This window comes from Leptonotus elevatus, chromosome 5, assembly GCF_054856555.1.
Source record: "Leptonotus elevatus isolate MCC_2025b chromosome 5, RoL_Lele_1.0, whole genome shotgun sequence".
Classification (NCBI taxonomy): domain Eukaryota; kingdom Metazoa; phylum Chordata; class Actinopteri; order Syngnathiformes; family Syngnathidae; genus Leptonotus; species Leptonotus elevatus.
The window spans coordinates 21,489,245-21,509,844 of NC_141243.1; the positions used below are offsets into that span (position 1 = coordinate 21,489,245).

Consider the following 20,600-nt stretch of genomic DNA (forward strand, 5'->3'; position numbering starts at 1 on the left):
GCTGACCTCCTCTCAATCAATATCCAACCACACATTCCCCCCCTCACTCTCCCAAGTCACTAGATTGAACCCCAATGAGTCAATAGTTTCTCTTAGTGGATAGATGAAGACGGCCTCAGTGCACTAGCAATCTGTCAGACGAGGTTAGAGGCTACTGGATGAATGTAAAAGAAATGGAGGGATGGGCTAAATATCACAGAAAACAAATTAGCCTTTGAGTCGGTCTGAGCTGCTTTTGGATCAACTTGGAAAGAAAAAAAAGCAACAAAAGCAATGCCATGCGGAGCCAACTGCTTCTTTTGCGTTGTGTACCACACACACACACACACACACACACTTTGAACAAACATTCACACAATGTTCATGACTTGAGCATGCAGTTAAAATTAACCATCTAGAAAAAAACTGCAGTATTGCATAAGAAGCTATTTTTTTATAGTGATGTTAGTATAGAAATTAGGTAGGAATTAGCTTTATAAAAAGTATTTTCCTATTTATTTATTGAGTTTGAATTTTGTAATTGAACTATTGGGGGGGGGGGGGGTATCAACCATTTGCAATATTACACACCTGTTGGAACTGTGATCACTGTATGCAATTGGCCCGGTTGTGACGCATCCATCACAGTGTCATTGACGTTCTACTTTGACATCAAGCCCGAACAACTCTGCTAATAGACAGCAAGGTGCTCGTTTTGTGGTTGAATGCAAGGCAAGGCCGTGCCCATCTGGCAGACGGGAGGTCCGTCTCCTTTTGGAGTGACGCAGCAGGACTTTAGTGCCATCCAGTGGTCGTTCTGAGGTACTGCTTGTCACAGTCATGCGGAAGTGATCGCAAACCAGGAGAATAAGGTATATTAATATTACTATATGCGATTTCATTTCAATGGGTCAGTATATTTTAGATTTTATTAAAAGAAAAAAAAAACGATGAGCATTTTGTGTATGTTTTTTTGTTTTGTTTTTTAAACATGGACCCACCTTCATTGACTCAAACTTGGCATGCCTGCGATCTGGCAGTTGAGTACAGAATGGTGCACCTGTGTACAAACTGGTGTTATGAACGTGTGAGTGAGGAGTGTGAAGCCGAAGTCGCTGGCAGAGTGAAGACGGCTTAGCACAAGAACAATGAGGTCCTTTGAGCAAGATGACGCCCCCAAGACATGTGGCCTCCTGTCACCGTGGCAACCCCCCATGGGACATGGAGAGGGTCTGACAGCTGGAGAGGACTTGCAAAAAAATCAGTTATTTTCTTCTTACTGCTACCGTCCATGTGCTCCCGGGCCATGTGGATAGTTTGATTTTTATGCTGTCAATAAAAATGTGCTCCCAGTTTTGCTAATGATGTGAATCCGGTACTGTAGGGCACGAAGGGCAGTGGTCTCAACCACAAAGCACCAGACGTCTTGGCGGGAAAAATGTTGGGGGCCATGGACCAGTTCATACAAGTCCTTAACTTGCGGCCAGGCAACCGGGGGACTGATTAATAAAAAAGTATTACTTACAACAAACGCAAATCCACCGTTGCCCCGTAGTTGGGGGTTATTGCTGTCGGTAACCCATGTGAACATTAAATGTCTACAATGTCTTTAAAACAATTGATGCACAAAGCTACCAATGATGACAATATGCGTTGTTTAGACTTTGTTCGTGTTTAAATATATGATATATTTGAATAAATTAATAATATACACATATTTACTACATGTAACTTTTGTCCAAAGACACCAGTCATAGAGATTTTTAAACGAGTTCAGCTTCAAACTGTCATGTTATCAATCCATTGTCTTGCTGGCAATCGTGGCATACACTGGAAGCCTGCTAACCGGTTTTACAGGTTTGGTCACTTCAGTTTCTGCATATAGAGTAACGAAAAATTCTAAGCTAGCTAATGATAACACATGAAAAAACACCTAAATAATTACATGTTTGTGCGGTTTATTTTTTGTTTGGATTTTTTTCCAAATTATTATTTTAAACACAACATTCAGCCGGCAACATCAAACAATAAAACGATGAGGTCACAGAAGGGCAAAGTAAAGAAATTAAAAAAACACAAACAAACAAAAGTTTAAGAACATGTCGTGTAATAACAAGATTTTCCAGGTCATGCTTACCTTTATCATAGGTATGGGAAAAGAGCATTTATTTTAACCTGGATTTAAAACATTTATATTTTTTAAATCTCTATTCTATCATGTTCTTCACTCTGATCATGAAGGATGCCAGCACATTTAGAGACAGAATTATACACAACTACTTTTAAATGGATACTTGACTAATTTCAACACTTAAGAAGATAATACTTTGTCTATAATTAATGTGGTAACTTCATTAATTTTCATGAACTATTAATATATTTAAAAACTAATTTTGCCACTTGCTGTCAACTGAAGTTGACATCACCTGTGCTGAGGAAGCAGGTAACGACCAATCATGACTCAGTTTGCTGACCGAACAGAGCAGGTGACTATGTTAAGGGTTATTTTTGGGTGGGGGTGTTTTATACACAGGTGCATGTTATTCTCGGGATTTTACAGTAATTGAGGTTCAGTTACTGGTTTGATTATTGTTTTCCAAAACAAAAACCAAATATTTGCAATTGTTTTATTTTGATTCAACACAAAATCATCTATCTGCTTTCATGGAGAACTACAGAATTCTGAGAACATTTATTGTTGAGAGGCTGAAATTCTTGAGATTTAATGTCAAAATAAGATGTCGAAACAATTATCAAAAATAATTATGGACTAATTTACTCATGGATTAGTTGGCGATTAATCATTGTACTTCTCAAATGCTGCCTGATTTACGGTCCTCCTTTGCGTTATTATGCCTATTTACTTTTGTATGTTATGTCCCTCATTTGTGGAGGATGAAAACATTGAAGAACCTCTTTTGGCATACTAAGGAGTAGAAAGCACAGGGAAATATAGAATTATTTAAAGTATTTTCTCTTTGTTACTTCCCTCTGATGTCCCTAATGAAAGCATTAATCTTGACAAATACTATATGAGCCACAAGATTTTCGACCCCATTTTAACTTGGTTGCGTGCCGTCTGCTCGGACACAAAGACGTTTAATCGGTTATTTGCACTTGCAGATTTACAGACCCCGCTCTTTCAATTAGTTAATTAGTAGCTGAATGGTATTAAGTTGTCCCAGTGCTCTCCGTGCAGCGAGTCGTCCATTATTGATGCTCAGAGCCGCAGCCGTAAGCCCGCCGCGGCTCTCCTGCAGCGCCGGAGACAGCAGCAGCAGCAGCAGCAGCAGCAACAGGAGGAGACGACAAACAAACAAACAAAAGCAAGACGACAACACGAACGTCTAGGAGCTTCTCTGTTTGCTCTGCTGGCGCAGTCTGTCTGCAGCTGTCTGAGGTCTGCTGCTAACAGCTGCGTCTGGACGTCGCCACAAGGTGTGCTCAGTAAGGGAAGTCGCCCAACGCATCACTTGATACATCAGAGGGATTACTGTAGCAATGTGGGCCTTATATAAAGCGACAATAGGCTATACAGTCACATTCAGTTTAGGGTGAAATTATGTTTATTTAATGACCCATGAATGAGGTGTCAATTTGATGGTACACTTTTAGCAACGTTAAGGGAAACTGTATAGATAAAGACAATTATCAATTAGAGATGAATGAATTGAATGTAAACTGAATGAGCTTGGGATTTTGCACAATATGAAGCAACCATTAGCAAACCTGTAAAACTGTTGACACGCATTTGACTGATATGGGAAGTGTGCGAGTGACAGCTCTTTTCAAGTAAACCCTCAGTAGCGGTTGCAGGAATTTTCCATGGGAATTCTGTGAATTGATGAGCATAGGGGCTAGTTCTGAATATTCATGGTTTCCCCAAAATTCTATTTATATGCCAAAAAAGTATACGTTACCATGAAGTTCCCACGCACACAAAATTCTTATTCATTCTCAATGACACATTCAGCAAAATAGATTCACATCATTCTTCTTCCAAATTATAAATATTCAGGTCATTCATTTCACCTTGGGAATTGTTTACAACATGCCAAAAATGTAAATTTACCAAAAATTCTATATTTTCTCCACTTCAGTTCCCACACAAAAAAATCCTTATTCATTCCCAACGACACATGCAACAAAACAGATTCACGTCATTCCCATTCAAATTCTAAATGTTCTTCTGACCCAGTTCACCTTCGAAATGATTTTCACCACGCCAAAATGTTTGCACCATACAAAAATTCCCCATTCTTTTACAATAAAAAAAAACATTCATTCAATTCAGTGTAATTTCTCATTCTTTCAATAGTTTCCATGTTTTCCAATGTCATTCCACATCATTCATTATGGAAGACCAAAACTGCCAAAATTCAAAATAAATAAATGACAAAATAAATAAATGAACAAACAAATGACAGAAAATGGAAATAAAAATGGATATAAAAAATATAATTCGAAAATTAAATCCCAAAAAATTACAATAAATGGAAATAAAAACAACAAAACATATACGTAAATAAATACATTTGTATTTAATTTTTGAATTATATTTTTTTATATTTGTTTTTATTTTCACTTTTAGTAATTTATTTAGTCAATTATTTATTTATTTATGCATTTATTTATTTATTTAGAATTTTGGCAGTTTTGGTCCACACTGCCAGGACAAAATGTTATTCAAATGAGGGGGCGGTCCTAAGCGTGTCTTGGGTTGGACTCCGCCGTTGTAAACTGCTTTTCAATGGTCGAGTGAGTGGGTCGGCGAACAAGGAAATCTCGCCGGCTTGCATTGGAGAATGGACGACTATCTTGTCCACTGTCACCACAACTTGCGACTTGAGTTGCTCGACAACAAGTCAACAAGTCGAGGTGACAGTAGACAAGATAGTCGTCCATTGCTGGAGCTCTACATTCAAGTCGGCGAGACTTCCTTGTTCGCCGACCCGCTCCCTCGTCAAATGGCAGTTTTCAACGAAAGAGTCCAACGCGAGACACGATTAGGACCGCCCCCTCATTTGAATAACATTTCGGCTTGGCAGTATGGACCAAAACTGTTTGAATTAAAAATAAACAAATGACTAAAAGTTGTTTTTATTTACATTTATATATATTTTTTTTTATTTAATTTTCAAATAATTTTTTTATAACCATTTTTATTGTCACTTTTAGTCATTTATTTATTTATTTAGTCATTTATTTAATTTTAATTTTGGCAGTTTTGGTCCTCCATATCCCTGATTGTAAGAGGGGGCCACAACCTCTCTTTGTATGTGATTTCCTCAATCATATACACCAGTCATTTTGAAAGTCCATAGCACTCCAGCAGGTTTTCTGAGAATGTCATATCCGTTTTGCGCTTTTAATGATATTTCTTTGCCTCCACTTTTTTCCACATACTGTACAACTTCAACAAGAATTGCACGTTTGGGTTTATTTTTGATTTTCTCTAATCCACAACGTGTCAAAATTATTCAGGCAAACTCAAGTCCAAAGTGTACATACGTTACCAACATATATTATCACTCTCAGATAAAAGAGTATCTATCTATCTATCTATCTATCTATCTATCTATCTATCTATCTATCTATCTATCTATCTATCTATCTATGTAAGCTAGGCTAGCTAGCCACGCACCTAGCTATTTATCTAGCTAGCTACCACTCTGTTTTCTTTGTTGTTGTTTTTTAATTGGACTTTATAGTTACTTTGCAAGAAACTATGTTCTAAATTCCTTAAGGAACATTTTCAATTTGCCTCGCCCCTGTTTTGTTTTTTCAACCATTGTTCAAATACCCAAAAATGAAAGATACAGTATTATAATTGGTATTAAAGTATGAGGCCGAATGAAGTCATTTGGAGTACACTTTTTCCCTTGATCCTTGCATCAGTTTATCACTCAGTTTCTTCCACTCTACAGATCTGCAGTGCCATCTGTAGTGCCTGCAGGTGTGGATGTGTGCTGTATCCTGTGTGTGCAGCATACTTTCTCTCCCCTCCGCTTGTTGCATCATCAGAAAAAACACAGGCCTGCTCCCTCGTGGTGTTTAAATAAGCTTTAATTGGGTCTATCTCTGGGGACGAGCTTCAGCACAGCAAGTCGTTGCACAGTGATATCAAAATCCATCCAAGTGAGACAAAATCATTGTGGAGTCAACAATATGTGGCCTTAAGACAGTTGGCAGCCAACCATGGAAACTAGAGGAGCTCGACAACCTTATAATTACCTCTGCCAGCTTCCTGCTGAATGGACCTGAAGGCACCAGCACTCCAAATTTACTACGCTGATTTTCACACAAGTCACAATATTCAAATGACTACATTTTGTTGATGATTAAAGGGAGAAGGGATGAATGTGATGCGTGTTTTTGCCGGCAACAAGGTTGTTTAATGATGGATTGCCGTGGCATTTAATAACAGTACAACAAAATGTACTTTTCCACTCAAAATGAGCTTTGACAAGTCAAAGTCATTTCCCCTGAAGTTCACCTCAGACTTTAAGATGAATTAGGCAATGTTCAATCCTTCAAGCAGTGGGAAATCATCCAATTTCGCTTAGTTGCTTTGAAAATTATTTATTTACTACAAATAATACTATGTACTCTGCCTTGGTTCATCTAACTCTGGCATTGAAATGTGACAGGCCGAACAACTAAATGCTGTTGCACTAAATGGTAGAAATGTTGCCATTTGTGCAAATCAATAATAGCTTTGTGTTCAACTAAACATGAATAAATTGAGACAAGATTCATCATAATTTTAGTTGTTATGCAGAACCTTTTGTGACATTTTTGTTTGGTGGTGGTTTGTGAGATTTGTCAAATGTAAATTTAGGCTCATTAAAACTCATTCAAACCCCAAAACGTGTAAAAAGTTTTTTTTAATACTTTCTCCTTCAGTCCCAAAAACGTGTTTACACATTTTTTTATGTTGTTGTCGTTTTTTTTGTTTTTGTAGTTTTTTTTGTATGCAAAGAGCATACAGAGGGATTTGATGCAGTTTATGACATGAAGAGGTGGCTTAAAGCAATGGTAAAAACGGCCAGCAGATGGCAGCAGAGTATAAGAGATCAACCAAGCCATGTTGCAACAAACTCTTTTTGTCAGTGTTTTCAACAGGTTTGTGAATAATGATTAAACTTAGCTATATATACAAATATACTCTTTATTTCCTGATGAAAGAAGAGACTATAATCTTTTGGTAGGTTCCATTTTTTATAGCAATAGAACCCAATTTTCTGTGATCCTCGCAAAATCAGTCAAAATCCAGTAAAACAGCCAAGAGCAAAGGGGGTTGCTTCAGTGAAAATGGTTGCGAGTGAATGAGTTAAACTATATTGAACTTTCTTGATTTGACCTCCTCACCCAATTTTGTTGCATCTGTGGTGATTGCAACTGAGGCCTGCAACCGATATGGATTTTGTTTTAGTTTGATGCCGATTCCGATAACCGGATTTTAAAAAATCTGATAACTGATTAATCAGCTGATTAACTACAAAAATATATGTTCAAGAAAAACCCTGAAAACTTGGTAAACGTTAAGCAAAACTCTGACGGGAGTGCGCATTCGCTACCTTCGCCAACACTTGTAAACGTTGGCCCCTCAGTGGTATACGGGCTTGAAATAACTTTTTCTTTTTTTGTCCTTCAACGCTTACAATATAGGTGTCAAACTCCGGTCATGGAGGGCCGGAGTCCTGCAGGTTTTGGAGGTTTCCCTCTTCCAACACAAGCTGATTCTAATCAGCAGGATCGTTATCAGGCGTATGCAGAGCTTGCTGATGAGCTGATCATATATCTGCTGTGTTGGAGAACGGAAACATCCAAAACCTGCAGGACTGCGGCCCTCCAGGACCGGAGTTTGACACCTTACAACAATAAAGACATAAATTACAGATGAGACGTTTGACTGTTTTACAATGCTTTGCCCTTGAGTTTAGCCTTACAAAAAAAGGCAAACATCCATCAAATTTGGGGCGGTAATGTTTGAATTTCATTCTCGTTCCATATGCGTTAATGTGTTAAAAAATATATATATATATAATTTTTTATTTTTTTGCCCATTCTAATATCGGCCAATTAAATTAGTTGGTCGATTAATCAGTCAGGTATCCCAACTTTTCCTGATGAAACACCCACACATTCATATACATTGGTTGCCTATTACCACACATTTCTTGATACATTGATTTCTTGATAAAGTTATTGTATTTCATTATTCTTCATGTCTTGTCTGGCTGAATAAGAGCCCCATATTTGATTCCCTTGAGTGACACGAGGTGTATTTGAACAAGGCACCTTCCTCCCTCGGCCTGGAAAGCGCTCTACAATTTCCAGTCTTTAATTAGCCTATAGTCGATCCGCTTGAAATGTGGGAGGGAGTCGGAATACCCGGGAGAAGAAAAAAAAACACACGCACTTGATCACAGGAGGAACTGCAAACTCTACACAGAGATTCAAACCCAGAACCTCTCAACTGTGAGGCGGGTGACTGAGACAGTCATAGCACAAGGATAACTGTCTTAATAAACGAGCAGGTGTTTGGGTCGCTGTTAAATAAATAGTCATTACTTATGACTGCAGTTCTTCGTGTGTTATCTGTGAAATGTGTGCACTGGTTGTATGTACGGGTCAGGGAGGGGCGTACAGCCTCAGGCCAGACTGCTGCACGTGCCGTGACGAGGTTACATTCACTTCCTTGGACTGATGACCTCAAAGAGGAGAGCGTGCCAACTGCGTGGAAGCCTCCGTACATGCTTGTAAGGGACTGCCGTCGGTTGAAATCTTTGCATAGATAGCCGACGATAGATCAAATGAATTCTCAGTTTCCACAACCATGCAGCAAAGTATCCCATGATAATATCCCATTATGCTAGGTTTTTTTACACCGCTTTTTACAGCACTTTTGTTTTCATTTAGTCCTAGTAGCAGCACTTGTGTACAAATATCAGTTCCAAAAGTGTTTGACGGGGTTCATAGTAAGAGCTCTGAAGTTCCTCCACACCAAACTCATCCAAGCAAGCCTACAAATGACCTTGATTAATTTTCGATTTTTTGTTTTTGTTTCATTTTTTACAAACCCAAAAACGTCTTCAAAATATGCTGAGTAATTTTCTCCATTAAACTAGGGATAAATGGAGGGGAAGGGGAGGATCAAAGAAACAACCCAAAATATACAGTTTTTTTTTTTTATGGGAGGGAAAAACTTTTTTTTTAGACTTCTATGTGAACGCGTGGATGCCGAACCATGAGTATGGGTAGACTGTAATTTTAAGTTGTAATATCACTATTCGCCACTAGATGACATACATGGTTTAGTTGCATTGTGTCTTCTACTGCCCTACGCTACAAAAGGACTAATAGGCCTGATATATATTTTTTGTGATTTGCAGTGATGTATAGGAGAAAAATAGTACCTATTGAAATTTTTAGCGAGTTAAATTGAAAATGGATTCTTCCACTTAATGTTGGTTTCTTGTTAAGCAGATTTTTGCCATCCTTGAATGGTCATTTTTATGCCTTTTGCACTGTGAAAAATTACAGTATGTGGTTATTTTATTGTTAACTTCAAATCTTTGTTTTGGCTTTGGATAGTGGATCTTTTATACATGCATTGAAAAACATATTATGAAAAAAATAAGTTTATTAAAAGTACAGCTTTACATTAGCTGACTACTAAGATGTGTGTTTGTCAACTGAGTGTAAATTTATTGTCAGCAAAAAAATAAAAAATAAAAATTGTAAACACCAGCGCATCATGTGCATGCTTTCAATCTTGTTTTGTGTGGAATGACATTTGTTTATATTCCTCTCTATTGTCTTTGTTCGAATGGAAAAATGAACCTGAAGCCCTTTGTCATTGTCATCCATATTGAATGAAGCCATTTTTCACTTTCACTGTGAGATACTACAAGGCTGCCATGTTGTTACATATCTTTCAGAATCATCTGTGCGTTTACTGTGATGACATAACCGCCTCCATTGGCAGCCGCCTGCTTGACAAACATGAATCTCTTTACACAGCCAGAAAGGAATCCGATTATTCAATTAGGGAACGTATTGAATTAAATACTGACTCGCCACAGTTGACATTAGAGCAGCACAGATCGTTACTCGCTTTGTAATTTGATTGAGGACTGTGTCGGCTTCATCATTCATGAGAACAACTTATGCTCCCATTAGTCTGCGGTGATTTAAGAGCGTGTTACTTGGCTTCTAATTTAAATGCGACTATATTGGCATGGTGGTAATCAAATTAAGGAGTCGTATCATTTGCATTCACCACAAACCGATTAGCCACGTGCTTTTTAACATAACTTTTCTCATGCCTCTTAATGGGGTTGCTTAAGAAGATCTTGTGTAAATCTGTGCTTGGTTAAAAAAAAAGGGGGGGGGGGTAGCTGGGAATGAGCGGGAAGGGGGTTATGGTGGCGGCGGGAGGTGAAAAAGTAGACAAAGCCTGTTGAGCCCATGAGGTTAAGATCCCCCGAGCAGCAGGCCCACAAGAATGTGTGAGAGAATCCTGGAGGCTGCATTGTTGTCAGGCAGGCATCCTGCTCTGCAAACACTACACAACTGCTGCTCTTGGACGTCACCTGGGAGGTCTGCACACCAGACACTCATACAACTCACGCTTCGTCAACATGCCTCTGTGCTGGAGCATAATCTTGGGAGAAATTAGATTTTTTTTTTTAACACACCTTCAGAACCAACTAAGATCATGATGACCTTTAATTATCCTGCTTATCCGTACCTTACTTGTCATCCTTTTTGTTGTCTTTCTTTTCCTGTCATTTGTACGCTGTTCTTTCTTTTTTGACATTGTGGTCCAGTCATCCGATCCCAGTTTGTGGGCCTTTGTTTGTGAGGTGATGTCGGAGCATTTCTATGTCATCACATACCTTTTCTTACAAGTCCCGCGAGATGGCATGTGAGACCATTTCATTGTTGCTCCCGTCGTATATCTGTGTCTCTTTTTTTGTTTGTTTCCTCTTCCACAACAAGTGCAGCACTCGTTCTACTATCTGCAAATTGGATATTTAAAAAAATATATATTTCGGTCAGTCAGTGGGCTCATTAACTCATTCACTGCCATTGACGGCTATAGACGTCAAAAATTCATTTGAACTATTTCTATTAGTTTAACATTTTTATTCCAATTTTGTTAACAAGAAATTTAGAATTTTTGTTATTGTACATTTAGAACAGATATAAAATGTGTGATTAATCGTGAGTTAACTCGTGAAGTCATGCAACTAATTACGATTAAAAATGTTAATCGTCTGACGCTCCTAATTTTTAATCATCTTTTCTTTTCTTTTTTTAAATCGCGTCAGGCGATTACATTTTTGAATTGTAATTAATTGCATGACTCCAATAGTTAACTCACGATTAATCACAAATTTGTTCTAAATGTACACACATTTTTTCTCTCTAGATTTTCAGACTCTTAACAAAAGAGGGGAAAAATGTTAAACTTAGAGAATTTGTTCAAATGACTTTTTGACGTCTATAGCTGTCAATGGCAGTGAATTAGTTCATATGTATATTTTATTCATTTAGTGTCTAGATAAGTTTAGTGCTTAAAAAGTGCAGTCCACATGTTTACATTATTGTTGTAATAAGATTTATGAATAAAGTGGAAATCAACCCCAAATTTTTTTTTACAATATGATCTATACGCCCCCACTACTTTAAACACAACATTTTCATTAATAAAGCATTTGTGGAATATGTGGGTCAGCCCAGATCAGTGGTAGATTGGTTGTCTCAGGCCATTGGAACCATGTTGAAGTATCCTTGAACAATGTACTGGTCCTGATGCTGCGTCATCAGTAAGTGAATGGGTAGTCAAAATGTAAAGTGCTTTGAGGGCCTTGTAAGGTGGAAATGTGGTAAATGATGTAACATTTACCATATGAATTAAGCAGCAAAATCCACCTGTTTTTATCCATCTCAGGGGGCGGCTATTTTGCTACTTTCTGTCGACTGAAAATGGCAAAACAGTTTACAATCACAGCTCACCTGTTTTCTAAATGTGGTCATGTGACCTTCACAATCTAGGCCGTGATTGGTTTTCAACTGAACTCTGAGACACTGTGATGTCATTTTCAGCCAACAGCAAGTGGCAAAATGGCCGCCCACTGAGATGGATAAAAATGAGTGGATTTTCTACACTACTTACCTAAAGTTTGGAATTTGGGGGGGGGCAAAAAATCAAGTGAACTTAATTTGATCCTCTCTAATTTACGTTTATTTTCCACCACGTTCACCTTTATTTTCACTGATACTAATCTATAACATTACTGGAATTTTCTTTAGACCTGTTGGATAATGCCGTGTTTTGTGTAAATCAATTATTATTCAGAATGTTATCCACATACCTAACCGGTTTTGGCCATTACGTACACTCCAAAGCAGACACAACAATTCAATAGTTTTATTCCCAACCAAGGGAGCACACAAGTGTGAATTCCAAAACAAAAACATCGACGTCAGAAGATCGTCCCAAAAAAGAAACTATATATATATAAATATATACTGTATATATGTATTGGGCTATTCCAATTTCAGCGCTGTTTACCAATATAACCTCTCCCTTGTCTCCTGTTGTTAATGGTGTTAAAGTCGCACCTATTAGTTCATGTTAATGGGATTGTCAGAGGCCCCTGCTGCAAGTGCACAGCCACTTAAGCCACTGTTAACCACAGCAGCACCATTGATTTGTCAAGCCAAGAATTCTCTGCTGCTTGTCTGAGCTGAACAGGTGTAATCTGCGGAGGTCTAGTGCACTTCACTCGTGAAGGAGGTGCCGTTTTGAGCGAGCAGTCCAGAGGTGTCTGCTTTGAGTTCACTACCAACTCGCTGCACTTCACCTTCAAGCTACTGACTGTCTCTTTAGATTTCGGGCAGGGGAGGGAGCATGGGTCACAGGGAGGGTGGGCTAAGGATGGTGCTGTTACTCTATGGGTGGGGGCACGTTCTTGGGCGGACTAGGCTTGGAAATTTCCGTTGTACATTTCAGCTCTTTTCAGGAGAGGAGGCTTCACTTGGTTTGAGAGTTTGGGGACTTGGCAAGGAGCCAGACTCAGCAGGAAGCTTGCTACATTCACACGGACAAAAAAAACAGTCATGGACACTGCCTCACTCGAATCAAAGAACAGCACTCCCAAAAAAAACAGGAACTCACAAATGTGCTTTGCTGTTTATGCATTCTTATAGCTGCAGCCTGTCTGTAGACCAATGGGATTGCATAGTTGAACACAATCAGCCACAGTTATTCACCAATGTTCACATTATGTAAATTCAAAATCCACAATGCCCAAAATTAAGCATACCCTGGTCCTTAATTTTTTTTTAAATAATAATAATAATAATAATAATAATAAAATAAAATAAAAATTATTTAAAAAATAAAAATAATAATAATAATAAATCATTATTTGTTGACTTATATCCTGTATCAAAGAAAGAAATGAAAAAGAAATGTGGTAAGACTTTATGCAATATCTGAGATGTCCAAAACAGTGAAGTATCCCAATTACAGTATAATTTATTATTAACCTAATCATGTTTATTAGCCTTGTTTATGCAATGAATGTCCTTTTATAACCTCACTGTTTATCTCAATTCATAAGCATCTACTGAACCTTAACAGGTAATCAGTCAGATTCTATTTTGAAGCCATTACTCAATGAGGGATTTAACACACATCTGCAAAAAGAAACTGAGACAAACCAAGATCATCATTTACAAGCTGTTGAAAGGGGTCAGATCAAAATACCATCAAGAAGTAAAGCAGGATGAGCAGCAGGAAATCAATTTTTCTGCAGGGGGGCAGGTGGACCCAAGTGTCACATACTGGGGGCTCACGGGTCAAGCAGGTGGGTGCACAGAGAACAGGCATTTTAAAAAGAGGGATTAAGAGGATTGGAGGAAACCCGGGATTAATTGTTTCCTTGTCTGCACACCAGATTTTTCATGCCAAAACATTTATGTGGAAGTGGTAAGAAATTATGATGAAAGGCCTTTGTTGTTGTAGTTTGAACTCCCTACAAGAAAACTATACACATTGGATGTCTGCTATTTTTAAATAAAATAAAATAAAATCATTACAGTACAGTATATTTACCCAACATTGATTTATGACATTATTAATATATTTCCATTAAATGTTTCACAGCCATTTAACAGATGTTCGCCAGTCCTTCCCAAATAAGAGGCAATGCAAGTTTTTTTTTCTTCTTTTTGCCATACTAGAATAGTGTAATTGGACATCCACTACAGTAGGTGGCAGCAGCACCCTCATTGTCAGAGAATGTGCAAGGAGTATTAGCTCGTCTGCAGAGGTTTACTGTCAACAATTTTATAGAGAAATTATACTATTTATTAGGGGTGGTAGACAAAATCGATTCGGCAATATATCGCGATACTACAGCGCGCAATTCTCGAATCGATTCGATATGCGGCCGAATCGATTTTTAGACATCAACTTTTTATGGGCATATTCAACAAAACGTCTTACTTAGGGTTAGGATTCACTCATTAAGCATTGAAGAATGTTATATTAATGGAACATTAAGCCTTAATATTTTATTTCAGTGCTGTTCAAACATGAAACAGACTGCAACCTGTTTGTTAAATGCAGTGGCTCAGTTATAAGCCTGAATTTTCAAATCAATAAATATATTTTCATACAAAACTTACAGTGTACATGTACAAGTTTACTGATGAGTATTTTCTAAATTTGAGCGTTGTTGGCGCAAAATATTTTATTGTTCCGGGAGGGGTGTTAGCAAAAATCCCATATGTAGGGTCTGTTGTTTGATATTAACTTCAAATAAGTGTTATTGAATTATTGATTTATCAACACTTTTTTCAAATTAAATCAGACAAATTCTAAGAATCACTTCTTTCAAAAAGCACATTAAAGAAAGCAGTGTCACACATTGAAAGCATCAAAATATTTTCCACACTGTTTTCTTGCTCTATTCTGACAAACTGAAAACGTTTTTTTCCCCAGAAAACGAGGAAGAAACAACTTGACCCCGCCGCCCACATATGCCACCCTGAGTGGGCTGTTTGGTTGTACATTGTTGGGCAGTTTGTGCTGTGGATCGCGGTGTATGCCATTATTTATTCATAGGAGGAAGAGGTGGTGTAGGCTTCTTCTGAGTATTGTCCATCTGTTAGCTGACCCACTGCACACGCTAATGTAATATGTGAGTCCTCAAGAGGTGATCTAGTAGCTGACCATGTTATTTATCTGTACGATAACACATGCATTAAGTACTTTGTATAATGAGTGCCTTGTCGTTGCTGAAGTGATTTATCTGTCCCTCAAGAAGTACTGTAGTCCGTACCGGATAAACAGAGATTAAACCGCAGCCATGACACTTTAATTTGATGATCACTTTGTCAACCCATAGCAGCTCACCCTCTCACAACAGGGGACAACTCATGTCTAATTGCTCCCCATAAGAGACTCTACATTATGTCTCTGAGGACTGCCATGCAATGGATTTACTCAAAAGATACACACATGATTTAATTTTCACCTGGGGGGGGGGGGGTGGTTCAATATTTATAGCTAATTGAACAAGACTGCTGTCAGTTGTTCCGCGTTGATGTGAGAATCGTTTCCCCTCATTTTATTGCTGTGATTTGTTTGGATTTTTAATTCTTGCCTCATTATTGTAGCTTCATAACTTAAAGCGCAAATCCATGTGGTGTTTTAGTCCTTATTAATATGACAGCACCTTTTTAATTACAGTATGTTTTTTTTTATGCATTTATGTACAAATAAATTAAGGCAGAACTTTACACAAGCATGTTATAATTTAGGAGGACCCTAATGGCAATACGTGTCACATTAAACTTTTGTAACATAAACAATACTATATTCACATTTATGCTCTACATATTTAGGATCATTATTAAGCACTGACTTGCTACAGTGAACTCAACAAGACTAATTAATTAGACCTATTTATTTTCTACAGCCTGTCATTATGGTTGCGGGTTGAACACAATTTGTAGCCAATTATACAACCATTCACAACCACATTTACATCTACAGATAATTTGTCAAACAAAAGGTCCTGGGGCCCGATGTGGCCTGCTAAAGCAGACCATGTGTCTACTTTATGTTTCTTGTACCAAACTCATACTCCAATATAGACTTGCACATCTTGTATGTGAACATGAATGACACTTTGATTAAACATGTGACTCCTTGTCATTTAATGAATAAAACAACACATAATTGTTTCTTCAGTTGAAACACCGTAGTGTTAGGTAATCGATACTGTACATCAGTACAGTGCAGACTCGAGAGGATGGCATGCTTTTAAATGTGATGCAACACTCTAGATAGCTGTTCCATTTGGATCCTTTCAGGACTGAATGTAAGTGTCAATCTTCCTGTTACAACTCCAGAGCTGCCACAATAGACTGCAATGTAGCGGGAGGTCTCACTTTAAATACCCTCTAACGTTAAACGCGTGCTCATTGGCTTTGATTTGATTTTCTCCCCCTGCAGCCGCGAAGAAAAATGCAGACGTTCCCTTGAATCATCTCCTGTGCGGCTGTGGCACAACAGAGAGTGTGAGATTACCTCAACTCCCCCCCCCCCCACCACCTCCACCAACACCATCACCATCTGTCCCTTTCTTCCATTTCACGTGCCCAGGCAATATCCATAGCCCTCTCATAGCAACAGCACGCCGCCGCCCCCACCGTCTTGCTGTGAATGTCTCTTCCCCTGGATGTTCGCCTCGCACCATGCAGACGGTCCCTTGGCCCAGCCTGACGGTTCAGTGTTACCCCTCCCCCACCGCCGTGCTCCGTTTCACTCAAAGATGGCGTCGGCTCGAGAGCCTCTGGTCTCTGGCTGCATTTTTAGGCTTGTTGTTGTCTCCGTTTTGCGCGGTTTTGGCACACTTCCCCCGGCGGATCGACACGGGATTCCGGTGAGTAACAGGATAGAGGGACGGAGGGACACCGTGGTCTTTCGTAAACAGCGTATCTTGATCGGAGCTTCGACCCCCCCGCCCCCCGCAAACCAGAACCGGAGCTTGGGCTTTTCGGGGGGACCTCGAGAGGAAGAAGGCGAGGGGTACGGAGGGCTGCTGGGGAGGGCGGGGGGAGGAACGGAGAGGGGAGCCGAGGCCTAGCCACTCGGCTCCAGCGGCCTTGTCTTTACCGCACCGCAGGCTGGCGGAGTGTTACGTGGGAGGGAGGCTGGCGGCGGAGGGCGGACGTCAGCGAGGTGGGGATCGCTTGTTGGGACTCGACTCGTCGAAGCGGTCAGTGGATCCTCTTCCGTGGTGAAGCTTGAAACCCGCGGGCCCCTCTATGTTAAATGGTGCACGATGTTTGGCTACGATACCTTAATTCCTGCACTTGCCCGCTAGCTGATATGGCCGTCCGCAAGTTGCATTGTGCCCAATACAAGGCCGCGATCTTACGTTAATAAGAGAATGACATTCAAATTGAGATTATTAGCTGTGGTTGTTGCGATGCCCTTGTTGCGTCTGGAAAAGAAAGAGATGGCTTATTTTTGGGCTGCTGTTCTCGCTAGCCGTGTGTTTGTGGCTGTTTACGTTTTGGCTGGACGAGTAACGTTAGTAACACAGACGTAACGTTAGCACACTGGCTAGCTGTTAACGTTAGCTTGCTAAACAACAGCATTTAGCGGGAAGGCTTGTTGTCACACACTTGGCTGCTTGTACCCGTGAGATAAACAAAACGACAGGAAACACTTGAGCGATGTGGGGCAACTGATTGAGCGGTGATTTTAGTTTATTTAAAAAATAGCTTAGCTGCCTCTCGGCTAATGTTTGCTAACAGTGTGTGTATTTTGACTGCATTGTATTTACGTTCCCAAAAACATAAGCACATGGTCAACTTTATACTATACAATTTATAAATACTTTATTTGACTTTTTAATCACTGCTTCCACAAGCTAAAATGGCATGTATATATTTGGTGGTTATTACATCTTACTGCATATGTTGGTAGTGTTAAATATGGGAATGTTTTTGAAAATATGATGGGAAGTGTTGAGTGTTTTGAAACATATCTGGGTTTGGCCATGTTAGTCAAAACTCATTGTAAGCAGTGCAAACAGGACTTTTGTTTATATACTGTACATAGTAGTTAATGGTGTGCCACTGTTGGTATAATTTTCGCCCCTTCTTTCGGTTGCCTGTATGTCACCTGAACTAATGTAAATGTATTTTAACTGCAGGTTTTGTCTTTTTTTACTTCTTGCAGGGTGGTGCTGCTGAAGTCCAATAGACATGATGGTGATCAGCCCCGTCTACTCCGTCCTGGTGTTGAGAAGCCCACACTGCTGGAGTTGAAAAACACAGTGAAAGGAAAAAGGATAAGCGATAAGCAAGGGACCGTGGAGGCAGGGAAATTTAAAGAAGTAGAATACTTCACAAACACCCATACAGACTTTTGTCACTCGACCACGAAACTCATGTCTTGGAGAGCAAGGCCATTTTTTGCAACTTAGATTGAGAATTTGCTGACTTTACCAGTGACTGTAAACAGACTGGTTTGTTGTCTACACATCGTTCTTTTTATTTTATTTTATTTTTTTAGCAATTCATGTTGAAGAAAACTCCTACATTAATACCAGCCTCTTCCCTGTGACTGAGGTGTGTGGACCTGGTTTTACTGGGTGGAGATCTTGGTTTTGTGGTTTGTGCTATGGTCAGCTGCTTACTACCGTGTTGTTCATACTCTGCTTCAGAGGGAGTCACGGTGCGGCCCCAGGACAAGGGATAGTAAGCGGAGGAGGCGGCGGCGCTTCGGCGCAGGCCAGGTGTCTGTCTTTAGCCTGTAGTTCACATTTTTTGTTTGGTGATTGGGGAAGGCCCCAGGGCCACCGCGCCCTGAGAGACCGCAGTCATGGTGAAACTGGCCAACCCCACATACACCCAGTGGATCCTAGAGGCCATCAAGAAGGTCAAGAAACAGAAGCAGCGACCTTCTGAGGAGCGCATTTGCAATGCTGTCTCTATGTCCCATGGTCTGGACCGCAAGACTATTCTGGAACAGTTAGAACTTAGCGTGAAAGATGGGACCATCCTCAAGATTACAAACAAAGGTCTCAACTCTTACAAGGATCCTGACAACCCAGGGCGCTTGGCTCTTCCCAAGCCCAAAGGGAGTGGCAGCTCTGGAGGAGGTGGCAGCAGCGGTGGCAGCGGCAGCAGTGGCAGCAGTGGTGCTAGCTTCCAAAGCTATTTGGGGAAGAGACCTGGACTTGACTGGAACAAGTTGATCAAGCGGGCACTGGAGGGTCTCCACGAGCCAGGTGGCTCTTGCTTGAAAAACATTGAGCGCTTTCTCAAGTGCCAGGCTGATGTGGCAGCCTACCTGTCGGGCAGCGGTTCCATGGGGCCTGGCATCTTCCACCAGCAGCTAAGGGTGGCCCTCAAAAGGGCGGTGGCCCACGGACGTGTGGCAAAACAGGGTCCACTTTTTCAGTTCATCAGTCGCAGCAGCTCTCACAATGACGGCACTGGGACGGTATCCCTGGAATCTCTGCCCCCTGTCCGCCTGCTGCCTCATGAGAAGGACAAGGTAAGAATGCAACTGTTGTGTATACATGAAGCACACACTGACAAACATAAACACCGGGACATTCATTTTTTATTTACTCGTCAGCACTGTGGAGGGTAAAAAAAGAGAAACATGCATTTGTACTTATGGTTAGCACTGAACTTGTGTTACATGGCATTTGTCGCTGCCTCTTACTATATGATCTGAAACAAAGTGAATTCCAGTTAAATAAGCATGTGGTTTGTCATTTTGATGCTTTTGTCCATGTGGACGATTGAAGTGTGATGCTACTTTGTTAGACGTCTGGTGGGTTAGTTGTTAGCAGAGGTCAACAGGAGGAGGAAGTCACATGGCTCCCAGCCAGTTTGGACCGTCTGCAGCTCTGTTCTCTGTCTGGACACAGTTGGAGGAAAGAGAATGGGAGAAAAACAGTCGAGCAAAAAGAGAATGTCGGACTGCATAGTGGTGCCATATGAGGCTGGATGATGCAAACCACAAACCTCTGAAAGAGAGAGAGAGTGGCAGAGACATGGAGTGAGAAGAAAGCAAGAGAGGCGGAATGAGCTGTAGAGCGCGGGAGAGGCAGACATGCAGGCGACAGAGGAGAGCGGGAACACACCCACTTTTGTAACCTGATCAGAGAGACGAGAGAGCAGCCGGTTACTAACCTCTGCTTGGAAGGGCCAGCGACGTCTACACACAAATGTCCTGACTATGAAATACAATCTATGAGAACATTGTAATGTTTGCCCTTAAACAAACTTTGGCGGAGTTTTCACTCTTTTTTTTCCCAACTATCTTTGTGGCCTGTCACCTGTTAACCAGTTCCGACAGCAGATTACGGAGGACTTCTCCACGCTACTGTTTTGACTGGCTCACGTCTTTATCTGTGCTCTTTGTGGGTGTGTACATGCCTTTGCAGCCTCCATGAAGGCTGCATGCAGGCGCAAAGAAGGATTAGCCAAGAGAGTAGGATGCACTCATTTGGGGTCTGTATACTACACTGACCTGCTTAGCTGTGAATGGTGCACCTCTT

The 20,600-nt window shown here is 40.2% G+C and overlaps 1 protein-coding gene across 4 annotated transcripts in view; it reads left to right on the plus strand.

Annotated features, from left to right (window-relative positions):
* Window positions 1-16,729: 16,729 nt before the first annotated feature.
* Window positions 16,730-20,600, plus strand: part of kat6a (K(lysine) acetyltransferase 6A) — a 38,853-nt gene continuing 34,982 nt past the window's right edge. The window contains exons 1-3 of one of the 4 annotated variants that reach the window (XM_086075808.1): window positions 16,732-16,955; window positions 18,263-18,654; window positions 18,750-19,585. In XM_086075808.1, the coding sequence (XP_085931934.1) occupies window positions 18,908-19,585 (678 nt within the window). In that variant the 5' untranslated portion in view covers window positions 16,732-16,955; window positions 18,263-18,654; window positions 18,750-18,907. Of the gene's footprint in view, window positions 16,956-18,262; window positions 19,586-20,600 lie in introns of all 4 variants that reach the window. The other 3 variants (XM_086075809.1, XM_086075807.1, XM_086075810.1) reach the window with 3 other exon arrangements.